Below are 13,156 nucleotides of genomic sequence, written 5' to 3'. Positions count from 1 at the left end.
GAGACTGGCATCTTTGCGTCAGTCGTTCCTGAGCGCCCTTGAGAGACCACTGCAACTTGCCGCGCGACAGCAACGCCTGGCCCTCGTGCCTGACACAACAAGGCCAGATTACCCCCCGCCTCCCCAGGGCGGCATCTTAGTCACTCGCAAGGACTTGGCATTGACCTGACCTCGCAACACACACACACACACAGCTCCGCACACCCAAGACGGCACCCATCCATTCGCACATCATCACACAAGCACTCGTCAGGCCATAGCTCCGCAAATCTACACCCGTGTTGGATTAGCCTAAGTGAAATTAGCCCGGTCTTGCCCAGCTGCCGTCCAAGCTTCACATTCCATCACACCCAACACAACATCGACCCTTTGGCTCCACCTTCGTCTGTCTCTCTGTCCATACCAGCATTCCGACGCGCAAACACATCTCCCAAGTACGCATACCCACAGTCACATCCCTCCAGTCAAGCTCTCCACGACCCACGGCGCATCACAGGACCTCTAGCCACGTCTGCTCAAGAGAAGAAGACGCACAATGTGTGAGTAAGAAAAGCCTCGACCAACGGCTCTCGTCCAATATCTGCGTCAAGCCGTTGCATCACTCCATTCCTCTCGGTTCCGATGCTACGTTGGCAAGTAGAGCGATCGGCAAGGAGGGCCAGCCAAGCGCTGCGTCGTCCTGCCTGGCCTCTCGTCAGCGATGGGCCAACGTCCGATGGCCCGTGGTGCACTGATGTGCATCGACGTCGTGTCTCTTATGGGCTGTTCATCTGACGTGGTGTCCCCCGACCCTGCTCCCTCCTCTCCTATTTCTTCCGACGCTGCCGGCTTCGTCTCGTTGCTGTGCTTGTTTTCCATTCCAGCTACTGCCGTCCGATCCTCTCGGCCGGCACACCGGTCCCGTCGTACACAGGACAATGTCCTCGCTGCCCTGTCAGACGTCGTGGAGATATCCTCCGACGACAACCGACCGCGTTCCAACCGCCGAGGCGCAGCCTACTCGCCACCAGAACTGTCCCACTCCACCTCATATGCAGGAGCAGTACCAATGACGACGGCTGAACCTCCCCTCTCCTCCCTGCCTTCTTCCGGCAACGTAGCCTCCCACAATGACCCCTTGAACAATGGCGTACCGCCTCCGGTGCCCTCAAAAGGACGTACCACCTCCTTTGACAATGAACATCTGTCGGCTTCCAGAAGTGGCATGGTTGGCAAATTCGCAAGCGCCTTCAAAAGGCAGACTGCAGAGGAGAAAGAGGCCAAGAGGAGAGATAAGGCTCAGAGGGCTGGACAACTGAGCAGGTCAAACACCATTGGTGGTAGCAGGATGGACGTCATCGACAAGCTGGACGCCAGCGGTATCCATGGAAGCAGTCGTGAGTAGCACTGCAACGAGGGGCGGTTGCGCTGATCAGTTTCAGGGCCGGGTTCTCTGACTCGATCTGCCTCTCTTCTTCTTCAGTCTTTCATCACGACTCGCCGTATGATGCCTGCACTCCTCATGCCAACAGCTCGCAGAGAGCCCCTGTCAAGGCTTTTGACCCCAACACTGATCCGATGACAGGCTTGTCGATCAGTGACGGTGCTGGCAGCGGATCTCGTCGCCCTGCCGCTACCCGAGTTGTATCCGAGACTGGAGGCAAAGCCCGACCGGGTAGGAAGCGCAACGATTCTCTGCCGGTGGTGGCAAGCCTGCCATTCGATGCCTCAGGCAACCAGCCTACACGCCTGCCCTCTAGTCGGCAACAGTACGCCCCTTCTGATAGCACGCACGACAACGCTAGCGTTACCACGGCGTCAGATGCCGATGGTCACGATAGAGGATACGGAAGAAATGCAAGTGCGGTCAAGCCCAACTCGGCCATGGCTGCCATGTGGGGTGTTCAAGATGACGAGCCCTGGCAAGACTTTGCCGCGCCCAAGTCGAGTCCTCGTGGCAAGGGCGGCAAGAAGGTAGGAAAGGCCAACGGAGGATCTCGTGGAGCAGGCGGCGGCGCTTATCTGGGCCCATACGATCCCAGGGGCAGCCGTGATGGACACTCGTCTGCCACCAGCTCCGTTCTGGACATGGAGACACTCATGACGGGTCAGACTGCTGAAGAGAAGCGTCGCGCCGCCGAGGGCTTCGCTTCACCAAGCCAGGAGATTGCCGGCGTCTCCCCCTTCCCAGAGCCGGATTACGACCGAATGGAAAATGACGGAACAGGCGCATCGGGCCCCAAGAGGAACAAGTCTCTGCTTCGCCGCATTAAGTCTGCTCGTCAGAATCCCAATGTGCCTCCCCCCGTCGACAACGATCAGGTGGAAATGAGCAGCCGGGCCGCCAGCAAGAGGTATGGGCCTAATTCTCACCGCGGCGGTCCTTCCAGTCCCGTCGAAGGTCCGCGATCTGCTAGCAGTGGGCGAGACTGGTCCAGCCTTACCAGTCCCAACCTGGGCGCCGGGTCTTCCAGTGGTAACGGCGCTGCTGCTTCCAGTGGTCTAGCGAGGAATGGAACCAGGAGGGCTACCAAGGAGGAACAGGCACGCTACTTTGACGCCGCGACGGGCTACAACGATGCTCCCCGATCCGCGAGCGCTCGGTACCCTGGTGTGGGAGGTACGGGCGAGGGCGACAACGTCGGGGCTGCCGCTGCCGACACTGGGTACTTTTCCGCCTCTGCGCAACCTGGCAGTGGCTACCTCAGTCCTTCGGAGAGGAACCAGGCTAGGACACCCCTGGCTGGGCAAGACTCGGGAGCCAATCCTGGATTGGGAAGGAGTGGCAGCTTGTTTGGGCGATTTGGCAGAAAGGGAAAGAGCGGTGAGAGGACGCCTGGATACTAAAGTTGGGGTGACAGGGTCAAGATGGTCCATCCACCCAGGCTAGGTCATGAGCCTTTACGGAGCTTCCACTATCGCCTCGCATTGATCATCCACCTCGGCTAGCTTCCTCAAGTACTCTATCACCACCTTCCGCTCGTCTACCATTTGTATGCATCCCCTTCACCGCGCGACCTTGTCCATGTCCGCCCAGCCCACCCGACGCACGTCAAGCCCTTCTGGCTCTCCTCGTCTTGATCTATCTTCTACCTTTCTTCCCTTCGCAGCAATGACATGATATGACGTGACATGATGTGAGAAGATTGTACTGGTGGTCGTGGTCGTGGTTGTGATCGTGGCCGGTGGTCAGACCCAGTCAGTTCTATGCTGTTGTTGGGAGAGAAAGGATCAACTCGCGTAGAGGAGCGCGCGTCAGTAAACTAGCCCAGTCTAACGGAAAGGCGAGCGAGACGAGTGGAGAAGCGCACAAGGCGCACAAGTGACACTCTGGGGAATAGTGGGTGGAGTACTCTTTCCCGTTGTACACCTGTAGGACTCATTAGCACTGCCTAGAAAGAGAGAGAGAAAGACTAGAAGACCCTCTACCTTTGGTCTCACTTTCCTTTCCCTCGCTATGGCCACCCCATCAACCTCGACCTCGAGCTCAGCTGCTCCTGTTGTTGAAGAAGATGACGAAGCCCTCTTTGCTGCCCTTGAAGCCGAGTTGGACCTCGACCTTGGCACTGGAGCCGGAGAGGAGCTACGGCAAGATGCAGGGACTGAGCATAGGGGTTTTCTAGCTAGTGGAGACGGCAGCAGGAGCGGGAGCGGGAGTGGGGGTGCTGTGAAGCTTGGGAGTGGATTTGATTTGGAAGGATATCGTGAGCGGAGGATGAGGGAATTGAGGGAGCAGTGAGTACCGCCTTCATGGTCGGCCGTTTGTTTCGGGGCTCGAGCTGAGGCGATGTGCAGAAGAGGTGGACGACATGCCGGTGCTGATTTCTGAACCTTCGGTTTGCCTCACTCCCTCTACAGCCTCTCCTCGCGGCGAGGTAGCTCCTCCTCAGACGAAGAAGCAGAAACAGACGCAGACGCTACAGATCTCTCCGAAGGGAGGGGAGGAGGTGCCGCATCGCAATTCGGACTTGCCGATTCCTCCACAGGTCGCTACCTCAAATTCATCGCAGAAAAGGAGGTCATCGCCCTCCTGGAGAAGGCGGCAAAAGCGGACAGTAGCGGTAGCGGTAGCGGTGCAGGAGGACGAGGAGGGGGTAGTCGAGTGGTGCTGCATTTCAGTCATCCGGATTTCGCGCGGTGTAAGATCATGGATGGACATCTAGAGGTGAGGACCAGGGCCTGGAGAGCTCACTGCTAGACGAATCTCTCACTCTCTTCCTCCCTCACTCCCTTCCTCGCTCCCTCTCTCGCTCAATGCCCAACAGCGCCTCGCCTCTGCCCACCCAACCACCCTCTTCATCGGCATCTCTCCTCTCTCCTCACCCTTTCTCGTTCGCAAGCTGCAAGTAAAAGTTCTCCCACACCTCGTCTGCTTCGTTCAGGGAGCAGCGCGCGATCGACTTGTAGGATTTGAAGAATTGGGAAATACAGATGGGTTTAGATTGGAGGTGTTGGAGGAGAGATTGGGGATGTGTGGTGAGTGGGTGCAAGAGGGAGTGCGGAGTATGAGGAGATTCACTGACGTCGATTCTTCACTACCCCCTATTGTGGCTGTCACAGGTGTCCTGACGCCGAGGTCACGGCGGAATGCTGGTCGGCCCATACTCGGCTTTCCTTCGGCGAAAGCCGACGACGATGGTGACGATTGGGACTGAGAAGGTACTGACCTCGACACGCACTTTCATTACCTTGCGCAAACGCGCCGTCTGTATCGATATCAAATGCATTGCTCTGGGTATCATTCTCGAGACTCCATCATCTCTGAGTGCGAAGGACTGCTCTACTGCGCGCTTCTACAACTCTCCCACCTTGACCGTCTCCTTCTCTCTCCTCTCCCTCTCCTTTAGTCTAGCCTTCACACCTCGATTGTACGCCTTGACCTCGCCCTCCCACCTCTTTCGGAAGCCAAACTTGAGCCGTGTGAGAATCTCACTCGCCTTGCCCCTCGTCAGCTCCGACAGAGTCTTCTCGGACTCTGCCTGCCTCGAGGACAGCTCACGACTGGCATGAGGGCTGATACCGTCCACTTCTGCCTCTGCATTCGTTGCCGCCTTGCTGTTGGGTTTGAGATTCGTAAAGGACTCGGCGTCGGGCTGAAATCCTAGTCTCTTGGCCACCAGTGCCTTTTGGGAAGGCGAGGCGGCCTTTTTTCTCCACTCTGCATCCCTGCGCAACAATTGATTCATGGGTCCAGAGCGCAAGACGTGTTTCGTAGCATAGGTATCGCAAACGCGGATGCAAGCTTCGAGACTGGGAGCCTGCTCAGCATCTGCATCGCCTAGAATGGAAATGGCGCGACGATAGGGGGAGAAAGAGCGACGGTTGCTCGTGGCCACGGCCTCGTCGTAGTCGATGTTTTGAGGGGTGAAGGTCGCAGACCATGTCGAGGTGGCCATGGCAGGCGTGAAGGACGGAGTGTCCTCTTCGGTATCCGAGCCCTCCTCTGCCGCGTCTCCTTCGAGAATCGGCTCGCCTCTCTGCACACGGATGAAGCCTTTACGAGGGATGTCCAAGATGTACACGCCAGCTCCGCAGTCAACCCATGCGTTGGGCGAGAGGCGGTAGATGAAGTCCCCGATTTTCCGGCTGACGGCGCTCTGCAGCTCGTGCGGAGAGGCATAATCGACAAAGGTGATCCTCGTCGGGTCGTCGCAATCGTCCAATGCGACATTGGCGCCGCGCTGGCTGGCTTCCTCGGCCCGCTCCTTGAGCTCTTCGAGGGACATGCCCTCAATCTGTTCTTCCGGATCGAGTCCGAAGAGGGTAGGAGTACAGATCACACCACGCTCAATGGTGCCCACCAAGTCTAGGATGAGGCAGTCTCTTTTGCCCGTTTGAGGGGACAGGCGCAGCCCTCTGCCGATCATCTGTGAAAAGAGGTTTCGAGAGCGAGTCGGACGAGCCAAGAGGACCGCATCGATCTGAGGCAAGTCAAAGCCTTCTGTGAGGATGGCACAATTGACAAGGACTCTGTACTTGCCCTGCTTGAAGTCCTCAAGGAGCTGCTTACGCTCCTTCATGCTGGTCCCGCCATGCAAATAGCGAGCATCGATGCCCGCCTCGCGAAATTCGGCAGTGAGGTCAATGACGTGCTGCACATCAATGCAGAAGACGAGTGTACTGCGACGATCGGCAGCTCTGTCGAGCCAAGAACGTACAATGAGCCTGTTGACCGGCGCAATATTGGTGAAAGAGGCCAGTGATTTGGGTAGGAAGTCGCCAGAGGTCGAGCTGACCTTGACGGCGCTCAGGTCCAGGTTAGAGCGGATGGAGGTGAAGCGGACGGGGCAGAGCCACTGCTCATCGATCATCTCTAGGAAGTCGCGATGGTAAACGATACGATCGAATACCCGGCCAAGGGCCAGTCCGTCATGACGTGAGAATGTAGCCGAGAAGCCGATGATGGGTATCCGACGCCGAACTGTCGTCGAGGTGTTAGTGAATGAGGTCGAGGGACCGGGTGCCACCGCCGCGGCCTGCTGTGCAAGTGCCTCTCTCCTCTCATCTCGGCTGAGCCCCACCTCGGAGTCAAAGTTGGCGAGCAGTGAGATGTAGCTGGGTGAAGCAGCGTGGTGCGCCTCGTCGACGATAATCGCCTTCAAACCCTCGGAGCGAAACTTGCTCAGCCGATCTTCACTGCGAGTCAGCGTCTGATAAGTAGCCACAGTCACGTCGGCTGTGCCAGTTGCCCTGTACTTTGATCCTTGCTCAATCTCGACGTGGAGGTGCGGATGCGCCCTCGTCACAGCCGAAGCCGCTTGCAATGCAAGCTCAATAGCGCCTACGATGATCAGGACGCGGTCTCCAGGCCGGTGCAGTACGGGATCGCTGGCCTGACTGTGGACATTCGGCAGATTTGGCAGACGAGCAATGAGCTCTGTAAACATCGTCGTCTTGCCTGAGCCTGTTGGGGAAGAGACACCGATCCGCGATGTGCCCTCGGCGATGGCGGTCAAGCAGTCACTGACTGCGCGCTCTTGGTAGGGTCGAAGGCGCACAGCAGAGGCAGCGGGTGAGACAGTCGGACTCGGAGGTAGTGGTAAAGGCGACTCGGCCAATACAGTCGCAGGAGCTGCCTCTCGGAGTCTCGATGTGGTTGAGAAGGTACGCAAGTCTGCCATCCGCCGTCGATCGAGAGGTCTATGGAGCAGAGAGTGGGTCAGGATCAGGCAGTGCCGCCTGCCCAAGACCATCCTGGCCGCCGGTAGCATCCGCCTCGCGAGCATCGCAAGTGTGGCAGCTCTGTATCAGACCAGAGAGTCTGTTCGAATAAGCCTTGTGGAGGGTCAATACTGCAGCATGGGGAGTGACATTCAGGCAAGATAGGTAGCTAAGTAAGGTGAGGCTCGCTGCTGCTGATGCGGAAAGAGATCCTCCCCCGGATCGACTTCGTGAGCGGAGTTTGCTCCACTTGGATCAGCCTCCCGGCGTCAGGGTCCTGGCATGGATAGTGAGTGAAACGAAGGTAGAGTACAAAGGAGAGGGACTACATACAAAGTAACGGAGCGGGTAATGTGTGGCAGCAAGGACTAGATAAAAGGAAGCGTGTCGAGGGGTTGTCTGTGTGTGTATGTGTGAGTGTGTTTAGATGTACCAATCCTTCGCAGAGGTCTTCTCCTCTTCCTGACCCCACCTCGCCGAACTCTTCTTCGTCGGACTATCCAAAAGCTCCTTGGTCCTAACATCAACCTTGGGAGAGGATGACTTGAGCTTCTCCAGCTCATTCTCAATGGTCAACCTCCTGGACTTCTTGTACTTCGAAGGCGTGAGATTGCCTGGCAGGGGTAGAGGGTCCGGGTTCTGGTGGGACCACAAGCCCGAGCCTTTGGTGGGCGAAGAAGGAGCTGCGAGGCCAAGACCGAAGTTGGATGAAGAAGAAGTCGCAGGAGCTCGGTTGAAGGTATGAGCGCCATAGTAGACGCCATTCGAGGAAAGCGTGCCAACGTGAGCGCTCCCGCCTCGCGCCTTGGCTTGCATGCCTGTGTCATCTCCATTGGACAGGAAGGCAGCTTTCCTCTTCAGGAAGTCGTCGGCACCATTGGAACTTTTCCTATTGACTCGCAGCACTCCTTCATTTCTCGGAAAGGATGAAGGTAGGTTCTCGCTACTCTGCATAGGTGGAGTGGGCAGCTTGGTAGAGGAAGAGGAATGACTGTTTAGTCCAGCTTCCATCAGCTTCTTGATGATGGACTGTTGCGACACCATTCTGGCCTTCCATTCAGTGACGCTACGCTCGAGATCGGACATGAGGGATCGCTGACTGTTGATCACATCATTCAGCCTAGAGATCTCCTCTCGCTCGCTCTTGACAGCGGCTTCAACGGCCAAGGCGTTGAGCGCAGTGGACGATGTAGCTAAAGAAAGGGCGCCGATGTCTGCTGACACTGACTTCGAGAGCGTCGAGGGAGGCGCGAGCTCAGTCGATAGCAGGGGCGACCCACTGTATCGCTTGTACTCGCGCATCGAGGTGCGCCTCATGGGTGAGGTTGGCACTGGCTTGATGAGCTGAGCTTCTCGTGACTCACGCTCCCTCTCTTTGAGCGAACTCTCTAGGCCGGCGATCTTATCTCCCTTCTCTGCAAGCGTCTTGCGCAAGGCGTCAATCTCTTCTTGATGGTTGCAAGGCACTGGCAACGCCTTGACCTGCTTCTGGGCAGCCAGGTCTGCTTCGCGCTGGGCCAGCTTGGCTTCCCTCTCATCTAGTCTCGCCTTCTGTTTCGCGAGACTCGGCGATTGAGATGGAGGCGAGAGTGAAGAGAATGAAGACGAGCTTCCCAATCGAGGTGACTTGCCCATCTTTGCCTCCTCGGCCTTGCGAGCGGGTTCCACGAGCTGGTCGAACTCTCGCTGCGCCACCTCCTCTTCAGATTCTGGTCGCTTCTTGAGAGTCTCTTCCAGCGATGTCCTTGCGGTTTTCTCAGCCTCGAGTTCGGCCACAAGACCATCATACTGAGCTCTCGAGGACGCCTCGACCATCTCTGCTTGCTCCTTAGACTCCTTCTCGCTGCTTTCGAGTGCCTGGATCTCCTTCTCCAACCGCTGTACCTTGGCGATACTGCCGGTCAGCAGCGACTCAGTGCGAGCTTGTCGGCTCTCACTGTCTTGCTGCGTAGTCTCAGCGTCCTCCAAGAGACGCTCAAGCTCCTCTACTTTCTTGGACCAAGCCTCAGCTTCTTGACTTCGAGCTGCTTCAGAGCTCTGCTTGGCTTGTAGTGCGCAAGCGAGCTCCTTCCTTAATGTAGCGAGCTCGAGCTCCATTGCGAAAGGCTTGTCAGAAGAGGAACGGGCAGCTGTATCTGCAGCAATCCGTTTCCTGGGCGACAAATTCCGACCAAAGAGGTTCTTGGGAGTGCCTGGCGTTCCGAATTCGCTCACCCGGCCTCGACGTAAAGGAGTGCTGGGCCTTGAGTCCACCGCAGCTGCGCCTTCCTCCTCTTCCTCCTCCTCCTCGCGCCTCCTAGCTTCTGCCACAGACCCACTTGTCACAATGAGCTTGGTGAGGTGCTCCATTTGCGCTCTCAGCTCAGCCTTGCGCTTGGTCATGCCCTCGACTTCGGACTCGGCTGCCTTCTTGCGCTCCGCCAAGGCCAGCATGTCGCTTTCGTCTTCAGGCGTCGTGGTGGGCGAGGGCGCCGCTGCTGCGACAACGTCGGTTTCCAGCTTTGCTCTCAGGCGCTCCACCTCACGCTTATACCGCCGTAGCAGAGCTTCATTGCCAGCATCGCCTTCCCCAACTTCGCCCCTCTTCGCTTTCAGCTTGATCATCTTGCATCGCTTGCCGAATTTGAGGGTACTGAGACCCTCAGCAGCATGCTGTGCCAAAGGAGACATCGTCAAAAGGACAGCTACGCGAGCATTGCCTGAAAGAGATGTCTGCAGGATCCTAGTAAGTTTGGAGTCTCGATAAGGGATATGCGCTGCTGCTGCTGGGTTCGAGGCTGCTGCAGATAGCTTGGAGATCACGGACCCCAGCGTGAGCAAAGATTTGTTGATCTGGTGCGAGGGAGAGAATGTGTGGGTCAGACTAGTATACCCATCCGGACGGAGGTCCTTTGCAGAGTCTACTCACAAATGCTCCTTCTTTGCGTCTTTCCTTCTCTGTAGCCGCTCTCTCACTACCTGCCAAGTCGATCAAGTTCAAAGCACTGACCCGTACCGCTCCATTCTTGCTCCCCTTGGCCCTACTCTCGATGGTCAGGGTGGCAACACAATGACTTCGACTAGACCGCTCATTCCAGTCAGTAGCTGCCTGGTGACGGGCAGCTTGACCCTTGGTGAGCAGGTCGAGCACCTGAGAGGGCTGAGTAACGATCTCTTCCCTCAGACCGGCGATGGTGATACGTCCGCTTGATGGCTGTTCAAGGATACGAAGAGCGGAGCTGGTAGATGAAGGACCTGATGAATGGGAATAGCCACCCTTGGTGGGTGAAGCAGGACGCTCAGAGGCGCTGCTCGAACCTCCGAGAGAGGGCAACGACAGTAGGAGATCGCGCAGTGATTCGTTGTAAATCTCGAGGTAGGAGACACGAAGGAGGAACTCTCGGTCTGGCAGCTGCTCTACCTTGCGGAAGACTTCATTGATGGCTCGAGTGATGATTCCTTCTTCTCCGCCACCTCCGCTCATAGTATACGTCTTTCCACTTCCCGTCTGTCCGTAGGCAAAGACTGTGCCATTGTATCCTTGCACGGCTCCAGAGACGACTGGAGAGATATTGGCAGTGTAAAGATCGTCAAGTGCTGAGACCTCTGTCGGGATCAGGGTATCAAAGGAGAATTTGTAGGTGTCTGCAGAGCTACCAGAGGCGGCAGCGTCTGCCAACATGCTGGAAGAGGCCGAAGCTGTGAGAGTGCTGCTGCCTGGCGCTACGGAAGAGGGCGCCCGCTTCGCCAGGGATGGATGTTGCTCGGTTGCTTCAATGGTCGATGATGAAGCATCGAAGGACCATGGTTCTTCTGCGTCCGAAGTAGCTCCTGTTGCCGCTGGTCTGACTCGCACACAGACTACGACGTTGCTAGCGGCTGGGCCAGCCGTCGGTCCTCCCTCCTCGGTATCGGAATCAGGCAGGTCCAGTGCGGGACTGCGTCTGCCAGTCGGTGTCGATGGTTCATCATCCTCGATTGTCTCGTCAGGACAGATCGAGGTGGAAGCGTTGCTACAGAGGGAGGTGTCTGCATCCACGGTTGAGGAGGTGGAGAGAGGTGTAGGTCGCGCCTTTGTTGTCATCTTGGCAGCTGCCAGTGCACCTCTTTTGGTGGGGCGGACCATTGTGATCGATCTTGAGATGTTCTGCTCTGGTCTAAGCTGTAGTAAATCCGTGGATGTGTTTGCTTGCCTTGAGGATAGGATGAAGTGGACGATGTTGAGCTACGGATGTGATGAGCGCTTTCTTGCGGGGGGAAGTGTTGGTCTCGATGCAACTTCTACGTTTCGCGCCCCGCCCACGTCGCGTTTTCCGCCTCCGCCTGACATCGCGCCTATCTCTCGGCAAGGGTACAGGCTTGGCAGGTAGCCTCGTAGCTCATCCATACAACAGGGAGAGAGAGCCAGACAAACTCGAGCAGTGTGTCTTGTACTAGAAGCGAGAGCTTTGCACACGGCTGGTATTGGTATGTCGTCCCGTACTTGGGTGAAACAGGACTTTTGCGCGTCGAGTGCTCTCAGTGTGCAGAAGCCAATGGGTCCACAACACCACCCGAGATCGCGCAGAACCCACACAGACAGTGTGCAAAGATGTATAGTACTTGTTGTGTGGTAGCATCGTCGTTTGCATTCCCTCGCTACGGAGAGTCGCTCAACCTGACCACTCGTCACGCGATGCTGCCATTGCCGTGCCATCGTGTCCTTGGGTGCAGATTTGCCGCGGCTCCAAATTTCGTTCCGGATGGGCCCCGCTTCCGCTCGCGGCAGTCCGTACTCACTCGTACTCCCCTACTGATTGACTTGCCCAGCTTCCTTCGCACGTCGCATGCAATCCACAGGCGTCTGAGCGGTCCACCTTTCTCTCGTCCTTCTGTCATCGCCACCATGTTCGTACTGAGCACAGTGCAGGACACACTCTTCATCCCCGCCTCATCCTTTAACCCCACTGCCACCTCCACCCAGCCTCCTACCTCTGCCCAATCCCTCTCCCTCGCCCTCAATACAAAGTACGCCAACAAGGTCATTCCCGATGTAGGGCTCTGTGTGTGTCTATTTGACATTCAAGAGGCTAGCGAAGGAAAGGTGAAATGGGGCGACGGAGGACTGTGGCATAAGCTCAAGGCAAGACTAGTCGTCTTTCGGCCATTCGTGGGAGAGGTGCTAGTGGGCAAGGTGAAGAGCTCGGATGAGAGCGGCATCAAAGGTGAGCAGGCAAAACACTTAAGGGACGCTTTAGATGACGCCTGATAAAGCCAAACGGAGAATTAATTAGCACTTTACTGACACATGCTGTCGAATAATGCTCTCCCTTTGATCTACAGTCTCCGTAGGCTTCTTTGATGATATCCACATTCCCAAGCACCTCATGCCAGAGCCAAGCGCATTGTGAGTTTCGAAGTCTGCATCTCTCCAAGAGTGGAGTGATTCCAGATCTCTTACCCTCTCACCTCTTCTCATCTCGGGCCCATCTCCTTCACCTCCCAGCGACCACTCCGAGCGAGCCTGGTTCTGGCTCTTCCCCTCCGACGACGAAGATGGCAACCAGCGGGATCGAGACGACCCCCTCGGCGCCCCACACGAGCAGCGCATGTACCTAGACAAGGACGAGTCTATCCGTTTCATGGTTGAAGATGACGCCTTTGATGAAGGTTTGCCCATTCCCGGATTGGCTGCTACGGGTGGACCTGCAGGTGGGGGAGGGACAGGGATTGGAACGGGTGTGACAGTGGAGGTTATGGAGGCGGCAAAGGCGAAGAGAAAGGCGCCGTTTAGGATCACGGTGAGTAGGAGACGCTCTTCCGATGGCGTGCTTGAGATGTGCTCCTCTAACCGAAGATGAAAACGCCCCCTTTCACAGGCCTCAATAGCGAATCAGGGACTGGGAATCGTAAGATGGTGGGCCGACGCTCCCGTGGAAGAGCTGGAGGAACAGGGATACGCAATGGACGAATAGAAGATATGGAGCGCGGAGTTTGGTGAGAGGTCTCACAGCCGAATCATGTTGTAATTGTACCCAATACATTCCCATCACATCAA

The 13,156-nt window shown here is 56.8% G+C and overlaps 5 protein-coding genes across 5 annotated transcripts; 3 read left to right on the top strand and 2 right to left on the bottom strand.

Moving 5' to 3' along the window:
• The first annotated feature begins 546 nt into the window (after positions 1 to 546).
• Positions 547 to 3,307, top strand: BCV69DRAFT_194058 (hypothetical protein). The gene is made up of 2 exons (XM_025489638.1): positions 547 to 1,376; positions 1,463 to 3,307. Exons 1-2 carry the CDS (start codon positions 701 to 703, stop codon positions 2,824 to 2,826), a joined length of 2,040 nt encoding a protein of 679 aa, XP_025347782.1. The 5' UTR covers positions 547 to 700; the 3' UTR covers positions 2,827 to 3,307.
• Positions 3,308 to 4,075: 768 nt separating this feature from the next.
• Positions 4,076 to 4,634, top strand: BCV69DRAFT_249012 (hypothetical protein; the record flags this gene model as incomplete). Its single annotated transcript, XM_025490321.1, has 2 exons — positions 4,076 to 4,144; positions 4,245 to 4,634. Coding segments are annotated over 2 exons (459 nt in total), but the record flags the coding sequence as incomplete, so codon positions are not given.
• Positions 4,635 to 4,681: 47 nt separating this feature from the next.
• BCV69DRAFT_282842 (P-loop containing nucleoside triphosphate hydrolase protein) lies at positions 4,682 to 7,305 on the bottom strand (the record flags this gene model as incomplete). The annotated part of the gene is made up of 1 exon (XM_025492492.1): positions 4,682 to 7,305. A coding segment is annotated over exon 1 (2,198 nt), but the record flags the coding sequence as incomplete, so codon positions are not given.
• A 68-nt stretch (positions 7,306 to 7,373) lies between these two features.
• Positions 7,374 to 11,356, bottom strand: BCV69DRAFT_312573 (kinesin-domain-containing protein). The gene is made up of 2 exons (XM_025494941.1): positions 10,049 to 11,356; positions 7,374 to 9,972 (listed from the first exon to the last, which is right to left on the bottom strand). Exons 1-2 carry the CDS (start codon positions 11,243 to 11,245, stop codon positions 7,564 to 7,566), a joined length of 3,606 nt encoding a protein of 1,201 aa, XP_025347779.1. The 5' UTR covers positions 11,246 to 11,356; the 3' UTR covers positions 7,374 to 7,563.
• A 541-nt stretch (positions 11,357 to 11,897) lies between these two features.
• BCV69DRAFT_282836 (hypothetical protein) lies at positions 11,898 to 13,151 on the top strand. Its single transcript, XM_025492491.1, has 4 exons — positions 11,898 to 12,323; positions 12,442 to 12,505; positions 12,605 to 12,899; positions 12,978 to 13,151. Exons 1-4 carry the CDS (start codon positions 12,005 to 12,007, stop codon positions 13,071 to 13,073), a joined length of 774 nt encoding a protein of 257 aa, XP_025347778.1. The 5' UTR covers positions 11,898 to 12,004; the 3' UTR covers positions 13,074 to 13,151.
• Positions 13,152 to 13,156: the final 5 nt, after the last annotated feature.

Source organism: Pseudomicrostroma glucosiphilum (genome assembly GCF_003144135.1).
Source record: "Pseudomicrostroma glucosiphilum strain MCA 4718 unplaced genomic scaffold BCV69scaffold_7, whole genome shotgun sequence".
Taxonomy (NCBI): Eukaryota; Fungi; Basidiomycota; class Exobasidiomycetes; order Microstromatales; family Microstromataceae; genus Microstroma; species Microstroma glucosiphilum.
Note: the sequence above shows the minus strand (reverse complement) of the source record. Positions and strands in the feature narration are given on the sequence as shown.

Coding starts and splice junctions, on each gene's coding strand:
- BCV69DRAFT_312573 (XM_025494941.1), bottom strand. CDS start 11,245: ATGGTCCGCCCCACCAAAAGAGGTGCACTGGCAGCTGCCAAGATGACA. Junction 9,973..10,048: donor GACGCAAAGAAGGAGCATTT/GTGAGTAGACTC, acceptor CCCTCGCACCAG/ATCAACAAATCTTTGCTCAC.
- BCV69DRAFT_282836 (XM_025492491.1), top strand. CDS start 12,005: ATGTTCGTACTGAGCACAGTGCAGGACACACTCTTCATCCCCGCCTCA. Junction 12,506..12,604: donor ATGCCAGAGCCAAGCGCATT/GTGAGTTTCGAA, acceptor TTCACCTCCCAG/CGACCACTCCGAGCGAGCCT. Junction 12,900..12,977: donor AGGCGCCGTTTAGGATCACG/GTGAGTAGGAGA, acceptor CCCCTTTCACAG/GCCTCAATAGCGAATCAGGG.
- BCV69DRAFT_194058 (XM_025489638.1), top strand. CDS start 701: ATGGGCCAACGTCCGATGGCCCGTGGTGCACTGATGTGCATCGACGTC. Junction 1,377..1,462: donor CGGTATCCATGGAAGCAGTC/GTGAGTAGCACT, acceptor CTTCTTCTTCAG/TCTTTCATCACGACTCGCCG.